Here is a 22,397-nt window from a genome sequence, read left to right as displayed (position 1 = left end):
TTTTTATTCTTTGTTTTAATTTCAGGTTCTATATGGGGAAATTCTCAAATTACCTGTTTTAAACTATCGTTAGGTTCGCTTTTTCTTGAACTATGAAAACTGCAACCCAGTACAATGCCTCGAGTTGTATCCTTTTCAAGTTGCTTTCTTTCAATTTTTAGTGTTTTATTTTAATTGGCAAGCATGCAATTACGTAGTGTTATAAGCTAAAATAATTAAAACACATCATCTTCCCTCTCTGTTATTCAGTTTATTATGTTTTACATTAACCGAAATTTAAATATTTATTGATAAGAATTTACAGAGCAACCGAAATTATTATCAACAATAAAATATATATTTGATTTACTTTCTGATGACGTTTGATTTACTTTCTGATGATATTTAATTTATTTTTGAATTTCATTTTAAGTTACATGAGGGTAGTTTTGTTGGAATTAAAGTGTAATTTTTGGAGAAGTTACCAAGTCGATATAAGATATTATTTCTTTTTTAACTCACTGGACTGCAATATCAGGTTTATGATTCATAAATGAATTGCAGGAATTATATGTCACTTTTATGTGTTAAAGATTGACACATGAATTATTAACTTTCCAAATGAATTAAAATTAATTTCTGAATTTACTAAAATTGTTTGTGAAAGCACATGTCTGACTCCAAATTGTATATATTAATAATTTAATAATAAATTACTTTTGTCAGAAGTATTTATTTATTCAGTTTAATATTTATATTTTTTTATGAAACTGATTACTGTTTTTTTCCACTTTTCTTTTTTTAAGCATAACTGTTCCTGACTTTGTAATAGCTATTACCAAGCAGTATTTTAATAATGTAGATAATAAAAAGGAAGCAATATTTAATATTTGTTTGTAACTAAAAAAATTATAGAAGTTTTTTTTTAATATATCTGTGTACCTTAATATTATTTTGACTTTGTACTGTAGGTCTATTATTTTAGACCCTTGTATGAATCAAATTTTCTTAGCTTTTACATAGCTAGCAGTGGAATTAATTTATTTAGGAGCAGTGGAATTAATTTATGAAAGATTAGATACAATGATCATTGATTGTATAAATAGGTCAGTTTATTATTTTTTAAGAGCATTCAGAATTTTTTAAATAATTTTTAGCCAAAATTTTTTTATTCAAGTGTATTTTAATTAATTACAACTAAAATTTTGACTATGATAGTTTATAATATTTTTAGCTAGATAAATGTAAGCACCTAGTCTACAACATTAACAGTTCTTGGAGCTTTATCTTTTAACAGCTATGATAAGAATGCCCACATAATTTAGTATCCAGTTGGATAATGGGAAAATTTAGATTTTGTTTTGTTAGAATAAGGTTTTGTTTGGTTATAATAAATTAATGAATAAATAATATTTATTGCAATTAAATGTCTACTATTTCAGATTTTCTAGTTGGTTTGCTTATCATTTAAGCAATTTTCAGTTTTGTTGGAATTGGGGTGACTGGAATGACTGTATTAGTATGAACCTTTTGCATCCAAAACCTGTGATTGTTTGAGAAACCCTGCATAAAGCTTTAAGGTAAATGAATTCAAATATTCAATTTAAATACATATTCAAGATAATGTTAACTGATTCTATTTGCTTCAAAATCATTCCTGCAAAAAAATTTTAAATTAATTGCTTAGTTATCTGTATGGAAACAAGATAATTATCTTTTAAATTATCTGAAAATAGCAAAATTCATAACAAACTGCAAAAAATATTTAAAAGTAATTTTTTTGTATTTTTGTTTTTTTAAATTCAATAAACTATTTCCTATTCTATTAAATAAATGTTTGTAACATTCAATACAATTGTACAAAATCCTTTTGTAAAATGTACTAAAATTCTTTACAATTAGTGGATTAGTTATCAAATCATTAGTGAATTATGAACCAAATTATAACAAATTACACAGACTTTGGTTCTAGATTAATAAAAAAATATTTTATGAAATTAAGAAAAAAAATTAATTTATTCATAACTGATTAATTCTAGCAATATAGTTCCAAACACCTTTTATTTATTTTTTTCAAAACAATAGTTTGTGCAATGTTTAAATTTTTTTTTAATATGATGCCACACATTCTTCATATTTAGTTAGCAATATTCAAGCAGTTTAAATCATGTTAATTATATAGCTCCTTTCTTTCTTCGTGTATGCTTCTCCCCTAGACTTTCTTATTATCAAAGAGTGGCTGACTTAGTGAAAGAAGATTTTTCTAATCTTGTTCCTTTGATTATATGTTCCTATTATTTATGACTTGTTCCTATTATTTATTTAATCATGTTTTATGTGAGTTATAAAAAAAAGGTCTTTTATTTATATGGCATTTTTTTTTCAAAATTGTTGGTTTAACTGTCAAACTATTGTTTATGTGTTTAAATTGTTAATTTTATTTATGGTAAGCTGCAAGATATTAACATAAGTCTGTTCAACCAGTGAACATTTTAAAGGTTACTTTGGAAGTGCAGTTTGCTCCAGTGTACTTCATTGTGTCCACCCACCATTATTAAACTCAATATTTGTATTTGATCAATCAATAAAACATTTTGACCTTTATTATGCTGTGTATTGTAATTTTTAATTACATCAGACAGAAGATATCAAATTATGAATTTCTGAATTTAATAGGCTGACTGTAAGTCATATTTGACAACTTTTCCAGATTTTGTGTATAATTTTATTTTTACATAGTGGTTACTTAATTTATGCGTTATTTTATTTAATTTATAGATTTATTAATTTGTATATGCTAAATATTGTTAGACATGAAAAATATAAACAATTAACATAATTAAATTCCTCATACATGTAAGTGTTTAATAGTTATTAAATTGTTAAACATCCGGTAAAAAAATATTTCTATCTGACATTGTAATTCAAATGTCATTTCTTTACCATTTTGAAAAACTCTCAGAAAAAGTAAAAGTTGCCAAGTGTGCCATAAGTTGGACAAGCTTGTATTAAAAAAGAATTAATCTTCGGTGGCTCATAATGTTTGTTTCTTTATAATTTTTAATAATATTTTAATATGCATAAATAAGGAATAACTAAAACACTATTTTTTATTTCTGATTAATTTTATTGGGGAAAAAAAGTAGGAAAAAAACATTTGTCAAGTTTCACCAATTCTAATATATATATATATATTTGCATATAAAATTAGTGAGTCAGAATCAGGAGGGAAAAAATTTTAAAAAAATAGTAATTATAAAAATATTTGTAATGGGAAATTTGACTGAGTAATTTTTCATGATGCACATTGTGTTACTATAAGCAACGGCTATACAAAGAAAAAAAAATAAAGAATACTAGAAGGATTTTTTTATATCGAACTGTGTGTACAGCTTAAGAAATTAGGTATATTTCTAAAAGTATTAAGTCCATAATTTTGTTTTAAAAATTTATGAATAAAAAGAATCCTAAATCCAGAAGAAACTCATAATAATTAGGTTTTGTGTCATTTACATCACATATCTATAAAAGAGTATACTAATCTCTATATATAACAATGATATAATTTAGATTGTGAAGTAAACTGAAATGATTTGTTATATTTTTATCTTTTATGAAATCATCCAAAGTCTATAGTATATCAGTTAATATTTTGCATTTTTGACTCGTTTTCATGAAAAAATTTCCATTTTATTTGTTTAATTACTAAAAAACTTAGGACAAGACTTTTGTAACTTCATAACTTCCATTTTAGTTTAAAAAGGATACTCTGAGTAATTTAAGTAGTAACTTTAAATTATTTTTAATAATTTTTTACTGCATTTCTTTTAAAATAAATTTTTCTTCCTAAAGCTGGTATATTTGCAATTAGACATAATGAATTTTGCTTTTTAAAAATTACATATTTATTAGTTTTAGCGTTTGGTTTTCAAATATTTCCTTTGCTATATTGTATATTTGCTGAACAAAATGTGTAAATAAAACTGAATTTTTATTTTATTTGTAGAGCTTATATATGGGAGATACTTCATTTAACAACATGTAAAATGATTTGTTATGATGAGACTAATTAAGAAAAACAAGTAAATGATGCTAAAAAGAAACTGCAGAAGGTAATTAGCCGTTTAAAAGATTTGATCCATTTGCATCTAGGTTAAATCTTTTTTGTATATGTTATTATTTTGTTTCTATGTTTTATTATCACCCATCAAAGGCAAGTCTTTAATTTTCAATGTATGTGTTTGTTTAGTCAATGATGTGGAATAAGTTGGAGAATTGCTAAAAAAATTCTGTGAATTCTCTGAAATTTTATTTAATTGTATAAAAATCCAAAAAATTCCCAAACTTTAGTGACACTATTCTAAATATCCTTTTATCTCTATAAATAAAAATGTTCTAAATCTAAAAATATATGAGATTAAAAAGAAGTTTTGTTACAGATGTGTTAAATGTGTTTGTCAATTAAAAATAAGTTGTTAAATAAATAGACAATGTAAACTTTTTCTTGACTTCACATGTGATCTATGTTTAAATCTGTCTCTAAAATTAAAAATCAATATATTACCACTTCTTTGATAGCATATTTCAAATCATTAATTAGAATTAAAATTGGTGAGTTTTCTTCCTTCATTTAAAGGGAATTCATGTTCATTGTGTGATAGCGACAAAAGAAATAAGAGTTTTAAAAAAAATAGGAATTTTTTTGCATTAAAAAAATTATTAAGTACAAGTCTTTTTATTTTATTTTTTTGGAAAGTACAAAAATGTTTAACGCATGTTTTTGAAGTGCTTAACACATGTTTTGATGTTTTAATGGACATTGAATTCTTTTTGTTGAATTGAATGTTTTTTTCGGGAGGAAAAACATTCTGTTGTACAAATGTTTTTTTCGTAGAAACATTTGAATTGAATGTTTCTACGTTGGTTGAATCCAATGTAGCTGATTTTATTGTTTTACCGATCTAGTTAAACAAAAAAATGTCAACTAATTGCTGATGTAATGTATTATTTATCTGCTGTTGTTACAGAAGGGCTCCTATGTGTTTGCAGGCAGTGTGTCCCCTGATGAAGTACTGTTTTGCAAGCACACATTTTTATTTTATTTGCAAGAATTTTATATATGTCTTATTTCTAAGCACACCGGACAAAAAATTAGTCACCTTAAGAGAAATCCTGAAAAACATCATTTAATAATGTGTAACACCACCTCTGGATTTGATAACCGCCAGGATTCGGTTAGGAAGTGAGTTCACTAGATTTTGCAGGTACAGTAGAGAACCGATTATCCGGAACGATTGGGACTATCGCTATTCCGGATAACTGATTTTTCCGTTTTTCTGAATCGCTACGAAAAGCCGTTTTTTTAGTGTTAAACCCAACTAAAAAAAAAAATATTTGGAAATAATCTTAAAAATAAGAAAAAACGATGAGGTAATACACTAATGATTATTTCTGAAATGATGGTAAGGTAAACATCTTTCAAAAAAGAAAGAAAAATCCTAAATCTTCGGAGGTAAAAAAATTTTTTTTAAAAAAAATTGCGGGAAAATTTATCGAATTCCGTTCCGGTTTTTTGGTTTTCCGGTTTTCTGATTTCCGGATAACGGGTTCTGTACTGTATGTCGAATCCAGTTTAAGCCATTCGCTGAGGATTTGATCTCGAGCAAATCCACCAAATTGCAAGGATGTTGATTTCGGCGTTTTACCCATTGTTCCAACATGTCCCTCAAATTTTCAATCGGGTTCAAGTCAGGTGATTTTACAAGCCAGTCGAGATGTAATTGAGTGCCTGAGTGTTCATAAGACCAGTGACATATTCATCCAGCCCGATGAACTTTGCTGTTGTCATCTTGAAAAACAGCTCATTTTTCAAAAACTTATTCAATTGTAGGAAATTTTCTAAAATGTACAAAAACTAGGAGAATTTTTATTATACCAGGAGAAAATGGCAAAATCCAGTAGTGGCTACTGGTAAATACAGGAGAATTGGCAACTACGTGTATCATATCTTACTGAAACTTAAAATTTTAGTGATGTTGAATACTAAAATGGTAGCAGCTACTTTAACAACCAAGTACTTTAAAAGGCCATTTTTGGTGTTTCACTATTTCAGGAATTATTTCGGATTCTTTGGGTAGCAAAACGCTTAAGTAGAATATCGTATTACTTTACTAAACAACAGAGAAGAGAGGAAGGAAGGAGGGTCAAGATATGAAACAGGTCTTCTCCCCAGATGGCGTACTCGAGCGTTGCGATCGCAAATCAGCACGTACTGTGTTGTCAGGTACCGATAACCGTTCACCCCCAAATGACGTTGTAAAATCCCCTAAAATGTTTTTAAAAAAAACCAAAATTTTTAACTTAAAGTATAAGTATTAAAGAATAGTACAAAAGTTAAATAATGTATAGAAAACGTTGCTTTAATACTTTTTAATATTTCATTATCGACAAATTAATCTTTTTTACATTTCAATCGTCACATTATTTTTAATTTCTATTAAAATATTTAAGATATTTTTTTCAATACTTTTTGACTCGCACATTTTTTCATAAATATTTTATTATCAACGATATAGTCTTTTTAATATTTTAATTCTAACATTATACTTAAATTTCTGATAAAATATCCAACATATTTTCGTCAATACTTTCTGATTTGTACATGTTTTGGTTGTTAAACATTTTTAACATAGAAGAAGTAGGTACAAAATTTTGACAACTATTAGAAAGTTCATATCGAAAGCGCAAAGTAGCATCAGCTGTAGTTATAGACATTTTATTTCTCAATTTGTCTTTAATAATATTTAATAAGGAGAAACATCTCTCCACAGCTGCATTTGAAAACGAAATACATAATAAAGCTAAAACAAGAGTCAAAATATGTTTTAAATTTCCACAAGAATTTTTAATTTCTCTGATTTTTACCCATAAAGATTCTGTACAATCACAATTCAAATCATCTACATTCGAGAGTAAATTCCATCGACATCAATACAAATTGATGAAAATTAAGCAACAATATTTGCCTTAACAAATTTACGTGTTGAATCCGGTGAAAACTTTTTTATAGACTCTAATGTTTCGAAATTATTCTGTTCTGCATTTTTCTTCGCTCAATTTAACAACAAAATTTATGCATCTTTCTTTAACATTTCGGAATCAATATTTACTGTAAGAGAATTTAAGTCGTAGCCAAAATTCAATAATTATCAGCACATCATTTCAAAATTGTTTTGAAATGAAGTGCTGATAATTAGAAAAAATTATGAACAATTGTACTATTAATTAACCTTTAAACTGCTTTTCGTGTTCATAATCATTCTTGTACTTTTGTAGGCACTTCTTTTCTTTAACCAACATCATTTTTAAACCATGTGCACATTAAAAATTTTAAATAATTTGAATTCAAATTCACCAAACATACAGGTTGATCGAGCTAAGTAATAACTTACTACAGTCAACAAAGGAGTTTTTAAATTAAATCTTTTTGTTTTGGTTTAACATATTGATTTTCATATTACCATCTCACACATTCAGTTATAAAAATTGATATTCGAACGTAACCAAAATGAAGCTAGTAAAATTCACAAATAACCCTGAAAAAAACCCTAAAAACAAATTCCCCTAAAATACCCACTGAAGATTAAAAAAAAAATCCCCCTAAATATAGGAGGAAAACCCCTAATCTGGCAATACTGTGTGTAGTCGTCGTAAGTATGTACGTATCCCACAAATGAATATTTTGTTTCAAAAATATTTTTTAGTTAAAGCTTTGTGATAGAAACGTATAGGATCTAAAAATATTGCAATTCGGAGTATTCATGGGTCTCACTCCTCAGTCTTGGGAAAATAATCAGTGATCTAAATTCGGTCCGCCAATTGAAATCTATATTTAAATTAATTGGTCGAAAACTTTCTTTTTCCTTATTTTTCTTTAAAAAATGTAACTCTTATTTTCTGCTAAAAATAAATAAAATTACTCTTTTTCATAATTATTGCTGTATTATCCTTCTGATGTTTGGAAATGCTCGGAAAAGTTACATTAAGATTGTTTTTTTAATGAAATTTATTCACTCTAAGAAAAGAAATTAATTAATAGTTAGCTAAGATAAGAAATTAATGTGAAATAGAAGTAGAGATGGCGGTGATTAATGTAAAAAGATATAGTAAGCTAATTGTTAGATTTGTTTTGTTTGCTGTAAAAATAGACTAACATAATGAAGAAAAATAAATATTTTTTGTAAGAAAAAATAAACAAGTCATTGATATAATGTAAGGATCATTTTCTGAAAAGGAACATTTTGCTGTCAGTGAGCTATTAATTTCTGAAAATCCTGCTAAACAAAACTAGACCGAGAGAGTTAGTCAAGAAAGTTCAGTGTGAAATTATTTTTTTTTGGAGTGAGTGGTACCCCTTAAGTACTATAATTAAAAAAATTTGCTTATGTAAGAATGTTGAGTTTCAAACATTTATTAAATAGCTCTTAAAAAGGTCTTTTACTCATAGAAGAGCTTTATAAGAACTCAAAAGTGCTAGAAGATATTACAATGTAATTTGCCAATATTTTGAAGATAATCCATGTGCAGGTTACTACAGGCATTTATTGTAAGTGTCTAATTAATATTTAAGAAATATGTTTAAGTTTATTAGTAAAGTTTATTTAATATTAAAGTTTGTATTTAAGAAATTAATTCATACTTTTTCATGGTTTAGGAAAACTTTTTAATCACAATATGAAATAAATGTAAAAAAAATTCGATATGCAACAAAAAATGATCACTTTTTAATCTATGTTTTGCAACATTTATATTCTTTGCTAATTTAAGCATAGTTCAAATATAGCTTTTAATCTGTTTACATGCAAAATTAGTAAGGGAAGTTAGTGTGGAAATTGTGCTAGATTAGACATCTTGAATAACTTTTTTTTATTTATAGGTCAAATTTTTTCTGTGAGGTATCATAGTTGGTAACATTACTGTACAGTGCATAACAAAATAAAAAATAAATAAAAACGGAGCACCCTGAGTAATTTCTGATCTTCACATTCTATGACCCAGTCTTAATGGTTAGAGAGGGTGACCTTAAATAAATTAATTAATTAGTGCACTCGATATTTTAAGTTACAGTTATAAAACTCATTTATCCAAAAATAATTCCATTCAGAAAATAGCTTCTTGTAAATGTTTATTTTTATTATTTTTAATAAAAGTCAGATAGATTTTGAATTGTAAACTATGCAATTTTTACATTACTTTAACGGATGTAATTTTACATGGCAAATTACAAAATTTGAGCGAAATTGGTCGAATAGTTAGGTTAAAAAAGCGACCTTTGTAAAAGTCAATTTCTCAGAAACTATAAGATGATTTTTAGCATTCCCGTCAAAAATATTTATGATCAAATTAAGTTTCAACTAAATTATGATCTTAACATCTAAAACACTATAAGCCATTCAACCAACAACATTGTCTGCCGTCAAATTGGTAAGTCTGTTGTAGGAACTCATTAAACGTAAAAAGCAATGCGTGTTCAACCAATGTTTAAGTTAATGTTCTGCCTAACTAAAACATTGTACTGTTATTTTTAAAATTCCTGCTTGTACTTCAAAAGAATGTACATTTTTTCGATCACATATCTATCATGCACCCTAAAAGAATCTAGAGAATTTTTCCCTACATCGACTTTCAGTAGGTAAAAAAATGCGGGCCGTAACTTGTTTTATGCTCAGCATTTAAATACCAAATATAAGATATTATTTATTCCTTTTTTATTCTGTTTTTTCTCAATTCAAATATTTCGACTTTTAATAAACCCATTAATTTAAAACTTGGTAATTGGTTGAAGCATGGCATGCTACTTAAATTCATTCTAGCACTTGGTAAATATTTTATTAACTTTTTTATAACAAAGTATATTTTCTTTCAGAAAAATCCAAAAACTTATATTTTTAATATAAAAAATACTTAGTTTTTCAATTTTTATGCGCTTGTATGGTTGTAAAAAAACACTTTTGATTGTCTGTAAAGAGTTATTTCAAATAATTTTCATGATTTTATTTTCAATATTCCGAAGCATTGTGTTTTTTAACATAAACCTTAAATCTAAAGAAAATTAAATTACAAAAGTTCTTTGTGATACATCACGAAAAATATTTGCATTTAAACTATGTCTTTGCTTTTGTTAAACTATGGTGGAAAATACAGAATCCAAAGTTCAATTTTAAATACGTTATAGAAATTTTTTTTTGAAAAGTTGCAAATTGATGCTTTTTTCATGAAATCAAAAACCTTACAACTTAATATTAAAATTAGCATTCACTGTTATCTATGACGTAAAAAGTTATTGCACATTAGTTTATTTTCATCTTGTAAAAATTTATTACGACTTGCAAACTTGTTAGTCAAACATTTCGGTAAATCAAATTTCCTTCCTGCTAACAACAGAGCTCTTTAATTCAGTCTACAATCTATAAATGTATGTGTTTTATATCGAAATATAATAAAAGAAAATTTGTTCCAAATAGTTTAAATAGGAAAACCTTCAAGTTTTTTACGGTTAATTTTACTTTTTTGCTTCCAAATCTCCAGAACTATTTAAACAAATCTGAAAGCATTAGTACAGAAAGAAAAGATATCATTTCTTTGAAAGTAATTTAGAATAATAACTGGAACATTTTTAACTTATAAGAAAAGCAAATTCTTGCATTGTAATTTGTACAAGATTATTCGTTCCTTAGTCAAATCCTTTTTTTAAAAATTCCGAACAGAAACTTAATAAATTATCAATAACGCTTGAAATTTTAACCACATTCAAATTCGACATCCACATTAATTTGTGGGGAAAACTTTATTTCTGCACCTGCGCTATTTAAATCTACTATTTCAAATAGTAATAGCTAGTTAAGTTTTTAACATTTGTTTTTTATTTTCAAAATTTCACACTTTATTATCATTTATAAACTTAGTTTTTTTAATTATCTAAACACAGATACCCCAGAGTTGTATAGTGTTTGAGAATTACGAAAGTTTTCGCAAATTTTTATTTGAAATGATAAATTTTAACTATCACGGAATGTTAAGTTTTATTCTTATATTTAAGAGAAATTTAAAAGAGGGCCGTTCACATGTTACGTAAACATGTTTCCCGCTATTTTGATGTACCCTCTCAGCAAAGAACGATAATTAAGGACAATTTTTCGTGCTTACATAAGAAATCTCATCTTTTTTTCTGCTTTGACTTTGACTGTAATAGTGTAATTTTAGAAATAAATTCAAATAAATTATAAAATAGCTTGAAATAAAGCTAAAAATACATTTTAGTTTATTTTGTAAATTTTTAAGTTAAATATTCTTTAAGGGCTTTTTTGTGATTTTTTTACTTTAGTCAAATGTCTTGATCTCTAAGATTTAATAAAGATATTTTTTTTCTACTTCTTTCCCTAAATTTAACTTTAATTACAAATATGAAATTTTCTAATTTTTTCTGCCTTTTCTGTTACATTTTTTGCAATAAAAAAATTTGAGAATAGAGAATTATGGTGTCTTGCGCATGTATTTCTGCCCCCTTGTAAGTAACAATAAGCAAATCAGATAATTTGGTATTATTTTAACGGCTACAAATCAAATATTTAGTTAGCTTTTTATAAACAATGCAATGTCTTCGTAAATGGATCGTGTATAATCGAATCCGCAAGAAATTGTGCTCATGACAAATTTTGAAAAATACAAATTGTAGCCGGGATGAATTGTGCTCGCGACGACCTGTTCCCCCTCTGAATTGTACCGCGAAAAATTGAGCATGACAAGTTAGCGTAGAATTAAAAAAAGAATAAAATAAAAAAAAGCAGGAGCTAAAACAAGTTATAATTATTGACTAAAATATCACAAATTTGAACTTTCAAATCGTCCTTTGAAATTAACTTCCTAGTTTAAAAGCTTTCTTTTGTTCCTCCGGTAAAACATGTGTGGTCTAAACAACCTTTGGCTAATTTTTGGCCTAGAATTCAAAAATTCAACTTTACATTCAAGCGTTTGCCCATTGAAGGAAATTATTTGAGAACTTTAGCACAACAAACATTTTCGTAGTCTGCTTATCCACCAAAAATAAGTAATAGCATAAGCATGTTTAACAAATTTCTAACTAAAAAACCATAAGTGTAAATTTTGTATATAACATAAAGCTTATTATAGAAATCCTTATCTCCTTTAAAAACTGTTGGAAAAAGAAAACGTCAACAATGAATTATGGCAAAATTATTAAGATGACAACCAGGAAAGTTAATTTTGTTAACAAACCAATAGTAGTAAATGGCTATCCGACCCTCAAAAATCGGTTTTTGCTATAAACTTGCTTTACCTGAGTTTCGATTATAAAAAAAAGTTTACATTTTGCTAGCTTGTAATAACGTAGGACAACAAATTGTTATCTCACATTTGAGTGCCAAACGCCTTTATTAATCCATTCTTAAAAGATAGTTGTAGCTAGAGTGTGATTTTCTTAGAACTCTGAAAATATATTATCCTAGGAATTTAATCTCAAACTTTAAGCTAAGCGAAGGAAATCGTTAGCCTACCAAACAGTCTTAAGTAACACGTCAATGAAGAAATAAAGCAAAAATTAGCTTTACCTTTTGACGCAGATGGTATAGCAGTGTCCCTTTTTATGTTTTTTTTAGATGTTCTAATTATAATAAAAAACATATTCTGGTATTTTTTAATTATGATAACAGCTCAATAGCTTCTAAAAGACTGTCAAATTATAGGACGGTTTTCATATATTTATACTAAAATATAAAATTTTAAAAAAAGTAGTATACATTTTTATTCCCACTTATATTCAAAAATTCATCCAATGATTTTGTAAATTACCGAAATATCAATGCTGAATTACTGTTTCTCTAAATAACTGCAAAGAAGTGCAAGTTGAAAACATTATTATATGAAAGTGAGTCCATATTTGTCAAGGGACATGCCCCATTCCATAACCATAAATTATTAAATTTCTGAATATAATATTTTTTTACTTATTTTGACCTAAATTAATACAAAATAATGAAAAAATATGAAAATATGTTTAATATAAATCCTGCCTCCTAAATTTATGCTAATTTATGTGTTTGGAACTACAAAGTTTGAATTTTGAACTCAGACCTTTCCAATTAGAAGTTAAACTATAATCATTCCAAGAACTTTGGAAAGCAAACGATAAGATGCCTTAGGTAAAAACAATATTTGATTCACGAAAGCTTGAACAAATCGGGAGGAAAACAAATTTTTTTTTTTTTTAGTGAAATTCGAAAGAATAGCGTTAAAAATAAATAATTTGCAATAGAAAGAAACTTCACAGCGCACTCGAAATTTTGTCCAAGCAAATAAAAATAGTTACGACCACAAGCGTTTCATTCTATTTTTGACCAAATATCAACCCATAGTAGGTCATAAGTAGTCTCCAAATTTTAACTCAAGTTTTAATAGCAAAACTGAAAGAAGAAAAGTAAAAGGTTTAGATAAAACACCACCAAATTTTTTTCTATTTAATCGGCTTTTACTTTTCGATACACAAATACATTAAATCATATTTAGAAAATTGTTTCTAAATAATTAGTATTGTATGCCTCAATTTCAGTAAGAAGTTGTTTTCGCGCATTTGTATGACTGATAAGTCTTTTAAAAGTCAAATAAAAGATTCAATTTTAACTTTAAACACGCCAATTCCCATGCCCGCGTTGCTGATATATGTTTTAGATAAATATTAAGCTTAAAAAAATTAAATATGGACAATATTAAATATTTTCAGTAACAGGGAAGGTGGGTAAAGATTCATATTTCTCGCCACTAATATGTTAGGGAACTGGATTCGAATCACAGAGATGGCAGGTCGATACGAATTCAGCACCCAGCTTGCACCGACTAAAGTGCTGATGTAAAATATCCTCAGTAGTAGACGGATCATAGGTTAGAGTCCCCTTGCCGTCAGGCTAACTATGGGAGGTTTTCGTGGTTTTCCTCTCCATGTAACGCAAATGCGGATTAGCACCATCAAAAAGTCCTCCACGAAGGTACATTTCTCCCAATACTTCAACCAGGGGCTCACTCGCTTTCTAGATTGAGTTCAAACTTACAAGGTTAAGGTCAGTCATATTGGTCTTTAAATAATTACAGATATATATTACGGTTTATATTACAATAAGTTCATATTACAGTTACGGTTTAGATTAATACAGTTTATATTACAGTATTATTTTAGTAAAGTCTGGATTTTAATGACATCTGCATTTTAGACACTTTTGCTGCTTTAGGGGCATTTTTTTTAAGTAGAACTACTTACTCATTTTTACAACTTTCACTCCTTTTAGCTCCTGTAGTTCTAGCTGAAAATAACTTAGCTCTTTAGTTTATTTACAGCTGGTACAGGAGTGCATTTTCTTTTTTTAAAAAAAGTTAGTTTCTGAATTCGATTTGACAGTGTATCAAAGTAGTTTACCTTTCTTATTTTGAATTAGAGAAAATTGCATATATTCTCTTAATATAAATGTTTTAATACAATTGCATCCTATATGGAATTTCAGGAAAGATATGTTTCAGATTTAAATCTTGTATAATTTACAAGGGACATTTTTTTTTCAAATCAGTTGCATTCTTTGCTATTTTCAAAGGTATCTTTTGCCATTTTTTTGAGATTTCTTGGATCTTCAAAATCTGGGCTCTAACACATATTCCTATATATATAGGAAACTAACACATATTCCTAGACTGATAAAAAAAACGAAAACAATTTTCAATCCACAATCTCCTTATTGCAAAGACTCCCAATATTCTGAAGATTTAGAATCCAAATATGCAAAAACACACACCCAAACATATATATAAAACTTCAAAATGTAGAGAAAGCATGGAAAAATTAAAAAAGAAGGAAAAAGGAAAAAATAATAAAAATCCAAAAAAAAGGAAAATATTTTCCTCTTTTTGTCCTTTTTGTGTGTATGTATATATATATATATATATAATTATGTGTGTATTAAAAGAAAATACGTTTTTGTGTCCTATTTCATAACTTATTTAATAATTAGCTCTACAAATAAGCATATTTGAAGTCCCCCCCCCCAGGAACCATTAAGATTGAGACTTTATTATGTGAAAATCTGGTGAAAATTACGTGAAATTTTTCAATGGGATATTTTTTTGCGCACATTTATATTGTAAAGCATGAAAGGCGGGAATTTCTTATTCAATTTTTTATTTTTATTTTGTGATTTGTTTATTATTTCTTATTTTTCTCCTATTTTTAATTTCAGGTGGTCACCTTTAATTTTCTGATAAAAAGAAGAGTTGCAGGTCCTCCATTAGAAAGTGAAATATGACTATTTGATGCTAAAATAGAGGTAAAGCAACTAAAGATACTATTTTTTACAAAAAATAGCTTTAAAAAAGCATTGTCAGGATCATTAAAACTTGTTTTTAAAAAATGTGACTGTTTAAAATTGTTGTTTATTAATGTTGCTGACAAACTATCGAGTAGTGTCAAATCTAATTATCAAATTCAAATAAAAATCCAAAAAACCATGTGAAAATGGCCGAAAAACAATAAATACGAAGTTCAGGAAACCAATAGGAATATGTAATGCAATCGTCACAAGCTGCATGAAAAAGTGATGATTAAATTTCCTACTCGCGTACCGTTATTCGTAAATTCAACGACCTATAGAGTACGTTGTTATTATGTGCAGTTGCTCTGGAGATTTCTGCAGTGTAACATGGTTTCGTCCTGTGCACTGTGGGCCAGAAGACTATGATCTTTAGCCAAAAACAAAAAATTCATTTTTCAACTAAAATATGCGTAGGCAGTTTTAATATGTCCCAAATTAAGTATTCATAATCATTCCAAACTTTATAGTTTACTTTTTGAACCGACAAGAGTACAATGCAATGAAAAATATGCTAATTTTTTTTTTTTAAATGTAACTTTAAATTTTTATTTCCGAAATATATGTTGGAATTCCACCTTACTGTTACATTTTTATCAGAGTAATCAGTGTTAAATTATAGTGCAATTTTTCAATTTGTTGGATTAGTTAATGCTCTTGACAAACTTATAGTTTATATCTTATCATTTGACATTTTACAATTCCAAAAAACTCCATGACGTAATTAGCTAAACTTTTTTGTTGTTGTCTCCTTTGATGTTTCTTCTTTCGAAAAAACCTGCCCCATTTTCCCAGTATTGCAAAAGTGAACTTAATATTCAGGAAAACAAAAATTATGTTTTTTTTTTCTTCATGTTTTCGCGTTATTTTGTAATATTACTTCGGAAATATAATTTGCTTTTCATTTTTAATATGAAATTACGAAAATTATTATATTTTCATTGCTATATTTAATTATTTAAACGTACTATATTATGTTTTTATTTTTGTTCAGCATATTTCAGATGCCATTTTGTTTTTTGGCTATTTTAGTGCATTTCAAAATTTCAACTATGAATTCAATTTACCTGCACATAAAAACCCCTAAATATTTTGAAACAAATTTTATCGAAATTCTAATTTTGGCCACGAAACCTTGGATGCTGGCCCACTGAGCTGTGGTCGGAAAAACTACATTTTCTTTGTAGTTAACTACAATAACTTTCTTACAATCGAATTTAACAGCAGCTACTTTATTTTTAAATGTGGCGACTACAAAGTACTTTCGAAATGTAGTCACCACTTTGCAACTTATAGAAGACATATCTTAATTTTCACCAATATTCAAAATTATTTTGAATGCAAAAATTTGACTCTTTAAAATATGAGGAGATATTAAGAAGTTTTATCTTATGTTTACATGAAATAGTTTTTTTTATTTTATTTTAAAGCACTTTTTACGAATTTGTTCTTTTAATTTTCAAACTCTATGCTTTTCGTGACAGTGATATAAGAAATGCTACGAAATTATCAAATATTTGTGATTTAAGGGATCCATGCTTTTTTATAGACAATGCTTTTTCTCCAAGACATGATACAGAGCAAAAAACAAAACAAAAAACGGCCCAACCTGAATAACTTTTGATATAATTATCAGATCCTCCCATTCTATGACTCATTCTTAATGGTTTGAGAGGGGGATTGCAAATATGCTAATTAAATAACGCATGCGATGTTTTAACTTACGAAATCAGACACAAAAACGTTCTTTATAGTACATGTGAAATCGAATTTTAAAAAAGACAAATATTTAAAATTTTACTTCTCAAGATCTACTCGATCGATTTTTCAAAGCATCAGATGCCTATCTTAGTAGAGCAACGCTCGGCTACAGAGGCATTCTTATTGCAAACGTTGACGAACATGACAGTGATTAGCACCAATGAGATCCGAAACATTTTTTGCGTTTGAACGTTGTTTCTTTATTTAACTAACGTTAAAAGAAGTTGAGGAATCGCTGGAAAGTACTTTTTTTTCTTGTATCAATAAACTTTGTTTAAAAAATATCGCACAACACTAGAAAATAGAGACCACGGTAGTTTCACTACTTTGTAGCGCGCTAATGCCGAACACTGGTTACGTTCCTGTTTTTATTGTAGCTTTTTAACTGTGAAGTTTGTATCCCTTCTTATGCAGGTGACAAAGTAGAATTTCATAATAGAATGTTTCTCAGACACTTAAAGCACAATGGAGAAATATTGGTAAATAAATAAAATAAAAAAATATGTATTAATATTCTTGTAAGAAAGAAATTAAAATTCTCCAGAAATTGCTCTATTCAATTTGAGGAATAGTCTATTTAAACATTACATCCTATAATTTTCGGAATCAAGTTACTTCAAATATGCAAAGTATATAGAAACATACAATCTTGAGTAATTTTATTTTGAAAAACAAGATTTTTTGACAGTTTTTATAGATAAGTTTTAAGTTTTCAATCGAAGAAAAATTATTACTTATAAACAAAAAAGCGTAAAATAAAGAATGCTTATAGCTAAAAAAAAATTTCTAAAAATTCCTCATATTGAAATGAAAGATTTTAATATTGAGTTGATTTTTTTCTCTTAATCTTGAAATTCTTAATCAGACCTAGAAAAACATGTTGCATAGAACTATTATCAAATTAAATAAGAAAAGTATTTACATGTAAACTTTTTATTAAAATATCATAACATTTACCTGCTTTATAAGTTAGAAAATATCCCCAAATAAAATGTTCTTTGATTTAAAAATTTTATTCTCAAATATATACTTAAATAATCATTTCATAACTTTAAAAAGACTATAAAATTTTATAATTGTAAAGTCTTGATATGAATTTCAAATAGTAACTTAAAAACAGAACACCTGAATTCTAGTTGAAATTGATCATTCAAAATTAAAAAATACTTACTAAAAAAACATTAAAAATTGTTTAATAATCAGCACAAATGCACTATTTCAAGTAAATCTGATGATCAATAAAACTGTTCTACACGTTCTAAATTATTTTAAATCACGCACTTAAATATCTTCATTTAAATTTACACTGAATTGAAAATTAAAAAACTTATTTTACCGTAATAAGTATCCGTAATAATATGCGATTACGAAATTGAAAGTTCTCAGTTCAACGAAATGATGTTAGAAATTCGTTGATAAAGAAAGCCTTGATGAAAAAAATTTTTTTTAAATGTTGTTTGCATTCTTTTAAAAGAAAGATTTACATATGTTCTAGATTGTTTTGTCATGTTCTTTAGCTTTTTTCTTAGAGAAATTTTATTTCCCATCCGCTGGTAAAATAAAAAGGACTACCAATGCAGTTATTCTGATGGAACTGAATGAAAACTTGATAAATAGTAGCCTGAAAATTTCTACTCCGCTAGAGGTGTATTCATGCGTTGTAATCGCAAATTTTTAAAATATATATATATATTAACAATTTTGTTATTTTATTTTGTAAGAGTCGTTGAAGAGCTGACCCAATTTTGGGCCATTGGTAATTCGTAGCCTTATAATTTTGAACCCAATGACGTAGAAGGGAACTCAAGCATTGGGAGAAATTTTCATTTGTGGACGACTTTTTTGATGGAACGAACCCCCATTTGGGTTGCACGGACGTTAGAAGATGAACTTGAAAACCTCCCGCAGTTAGCCTAACAGAAAGGGAACTCTAACCCACCATCTGTCTACAGAAATATGAATGTACTTTTACGCTACAGGTGCGTGAGTCAAGTTCGTCTCGTGAACTAACCACTTTTAAATATTAATCTCCCCATCTAAATATTTTTTGTTGACATCAAACTATTTTTTTAAAAATAATTCATTTTAATTTTTCCCCGATTCTACTAAACAAAAACAATTGAAACTTTAGATTTCATTCCAGAAATATACGTACATAAATATGGTATAAAAAATTTATACCTTATTAAATTCTTTTCATCCACAATTAAATAATAAAAATTAATAATTAATTATTAAAAATTACTGTTTTTTGCATGAAATAATCTTTAGGTAAATGAGTTTTATGTGTGGGTGCAATCTAATTAGAAATTATTAAATTAGTCTTTAAAGTCTGACTAAAAACGCTAAAAGTGAAAATAACTTTAAGGGGACCAGACTTGCATCAGCTCTCCTAACTAAACTATGAGAGCCACATTATCTATATTGCTGTATATTTCAAATTTTAAGTTTTCTAGTATGCAAACAAACAAAAAAGTTATATTAAAGAAATTATTAAATTAGTCTTTAAAGTCTGACTAAAAACGCTAAAAGTGAAAATAACTTTAAGGGGACCAGACTTGCATCAGCTCTCCTAACTAAACTATGAGAGCCACATTATCTATATTGCTGTATATTTCAAATTTTAAGTTTTCAAGTATGCAAACAAACAAAAAAGTTATATGCCAATTCAGAGAAAATACGATTTTGTGTCCGATTTCGAGAAAATTCGATTATTTAAAACAAAGTTTATTCGTGTGATTTTTTTTTTTTGCGCACTGTACACATTTATATTGTAAAACAAAAAAAATTATGAATTTATTAATTTTATTTTGTGATTTGATTGCTATTTCTTATTTTCCCCCCCTATTTTTAATTTCAGGTGGTCGCATTTAATTTCCTTTTAAAGAAGAGTTACAGGTCCTCCTTTAACAATAGACTGCTAAGATTGAGGTAAAACAACTTATTTTTTAGGGCTAAAGAGAGAATAGAAGGGCTCTCCTATATAAAGATTCGTGCCGCTCCGAGCTTCAGTCGGCGGCGAAAGTTTCAACTTCTCACTTTAAAACTAAATTAATTCGCATCTAATTAGCGGCTTTTTTAATTATAACGCCTTAATTTTAAATATTTATGAGCAAGTGATTTATAACCATTATTATATACTCAAAAATTACTTTTTTAGTAATTAGCATTTAATATTTTTACTTCCTAGTGATAATATATACGAATAAAGTGTTATTACAATTTAAGAAAGTTATTACATAATAAGAAAATATATTAAAATAAGGCATAAAAATTAATAAAATATGATGATACTTTTATAGTTACATATTATTCTAGAACAATATGTTACTATAAAATTGTTCTTACATGCTTTTATTTATTTAACAGTAAAAGATAAAAATTAAAGTTAGAAAATTATAAGAAAACGATGTCAACCATTAAGATATTTTTCCAACTTTAAATTTTATTTTATTATACTTATAAGGAATACGAAGAAAATTTATGAATACTATATTTTTGAACAGAAATAATTTGTTAGCGGAGCAAAATTTAACAGCTAGTATCAGAAAAGTGTCGAACGTTCAAGTCATTTCTTACTGACACCAGCAAATTTTTCATTTCCTCTAGTTCTGATTTTTGAGATCTGTGTGCGGCGTGACGTCATGATGTGGGGAATCATAGCTGCAGCTTTGAGTATGGAATAAACCAGCACTTCTGTATCTTCTCTTTAGCCCAGACTGTTTTTTTTCAAAAAGTAGCTAATAAGTGACATTTTTCAGGAAAAGAAAAACTTGTTTTAGAAAAATGAGACTACTTAAAATTATATATTGTTGCCAAACTATCCAGTAGCATCAAATCTTAATAAATTCAAATAAAAATATCAAAACCCAAAAATCCATGTGAAAATGGCCAAAAAACAATAAATAAAAGCTCAGGAAACCTATATGAATTTGGAATGCAGCAGCCGCGAGCTGCATCAAAAAGTAATAATTTTTCTAATCACCTGGTGTTATTCGTGAACTTAACAACCTATAGGGGGCGTTACTATTTGAAACGAATGGATGCTCTAGAGACTTTTTTAGTGTGGCATGTTTATGTTTCCTCTTTATAGTGGTTTATTAAATTTTGAAAATAAAATTATATTCCCTCTTATGCAGGTAACAATATAGATCTCGAAATAGTCTACTGCTTTTTTTAAAGAAGGAATAAATATATTTGTCAATAAATAAAAAAATATGTATATATTATATTAAGAGAGAAATCCTAACTCTCGAAAAATTGGTCAATTAAATTTAATGATATGAATAGTTTATTTAAACTTTACATCCCATAATTTTCTGAATTGAATTACTTCAAACATTAAAGCATGTAAATTATACAGAAGCTTATAATCTTATGACATTAACTTTTTTTTAAAAAAAACAAGTTTTTTTTAAAATATTTATAGAAATATCAATGAAAAAAAACATTACTCATAAACTAAGAAACGTTTAGTAAAGAAAGCTTAGATGAAAATAATTGAAGTATATTGAATTGAAAGATTTTCACATTGAGTTAATTTTTTTCTCATAATCTTAAAGTTTTTAGTCAGAACTAGAAAACTGTTCTGCATAGAATTATCATCAAATTCAAGGAAGAAAAAAATATTTACATGTAAATTTTTCATTAAAAAATCATAACATTTGCCTGCTTTATAAGTCCGGAAAATCCCAAAATAAAATGTTCCTTGATTTAAAACGTTCAGTCTCGAATATATACGTTGATTAAGACTTCCTAACTTTAAGATGACAATAAAATTTTACAAAAGTAAGGTCTCGATATGAATTTCAATTCATAACTTAAAAGCAGATTAGCTGAATTCTATAAGAAATTAATCATTCAAAATTAAAAAAAAATACTTACGAAGTAAACTTTAAAAGTTTATTAATAATCAACACAAATATACTATTTCAAGTACATCTGATGATCTTTTACTGTTTCCTGTTTTATGTGTATTCAGAAATATATATCTATATATATAAAAATGAATGACTGTGTGTATGTCCTTTATAGACTCCTAAACCACCCGACAGAAAGCTATGAAACTTGGCATACAGATAGTTTCAAGCACGAGGATGGTCACTGTCGACATTAGAACATTCTGCGACAAGTTGTTCTTGCATGATGCACGAAAAACGAAATGGAATTTTCTGATTGGAGCGTTAGCCATTGTTTTAAATTTAACGATTAAAGTTTCACATATTTTAAAGATAA

The 22,397-nt window shown here is 27.2% G+C and overlaps 1 protein-coding gene across 9 annotated transcripts in view; it reads left to right on the top strand.

The window, feature by feature from the left end:
* Positions 1-22,397, top strand: part of LOC147806917 (nuclear cap-binding protein subunit 1-like) — a 56,631-nt gene extending 34,234 nt beyond the window's left edge. For 7 of the 9 annotated variants that reach the window (XR_015435374.1, XR_015435375.1, XM_087167397.1 and 4 more), the window contains 7 exons: positions 26-126; positions 1,003-1,085; positions 1,422-1,559; positions 3,986-4,091; positions 15,273-15,359; positions 20,023-20,093; positions 22,197-22,397. Coding sequence is in view for 2 of the 9 variants with exons in the window: in XM_087167399.1 (XP_087023525.1) it covers positions 26-73 (48 nt within the window). In the remaining 7 variants the exon portion in view is untranslated. The remainder of the gene's footprint in view (positions 1-25; positions 127-1,002; positions 1,086-1,421; positions 1,560-3,985; positions 4,092-15,272; positions 15,360-20,022; positions 20,094-22,196) is intronic. The other 2 variants (XM_087167401.1, XM_087167400.1) reach the window with 1 other exon arrangement.

The sequence above is a fragment of the Parasteatoda tepidariorum genome, chromosome 7, assembly GCF_982258835.1.
Source record: "Parasteatoda tepidariorum strain Cologne lab strain chromosome 7, Ptep-v5.0, whole genome shotgun sequence".
In the NCBI taxonomy this organism is placed as follows: Eukaryota; Metazoa; Arthropoda; class Arachnida; order Araneae; family Theridiidae; genus Parasteatoda; species Parasteatoda tepidariorum.
Note: the sequence above shows the minus strand (reverse complement) of the source record. Positions and strands in the feature narration are given on the sequence as shown.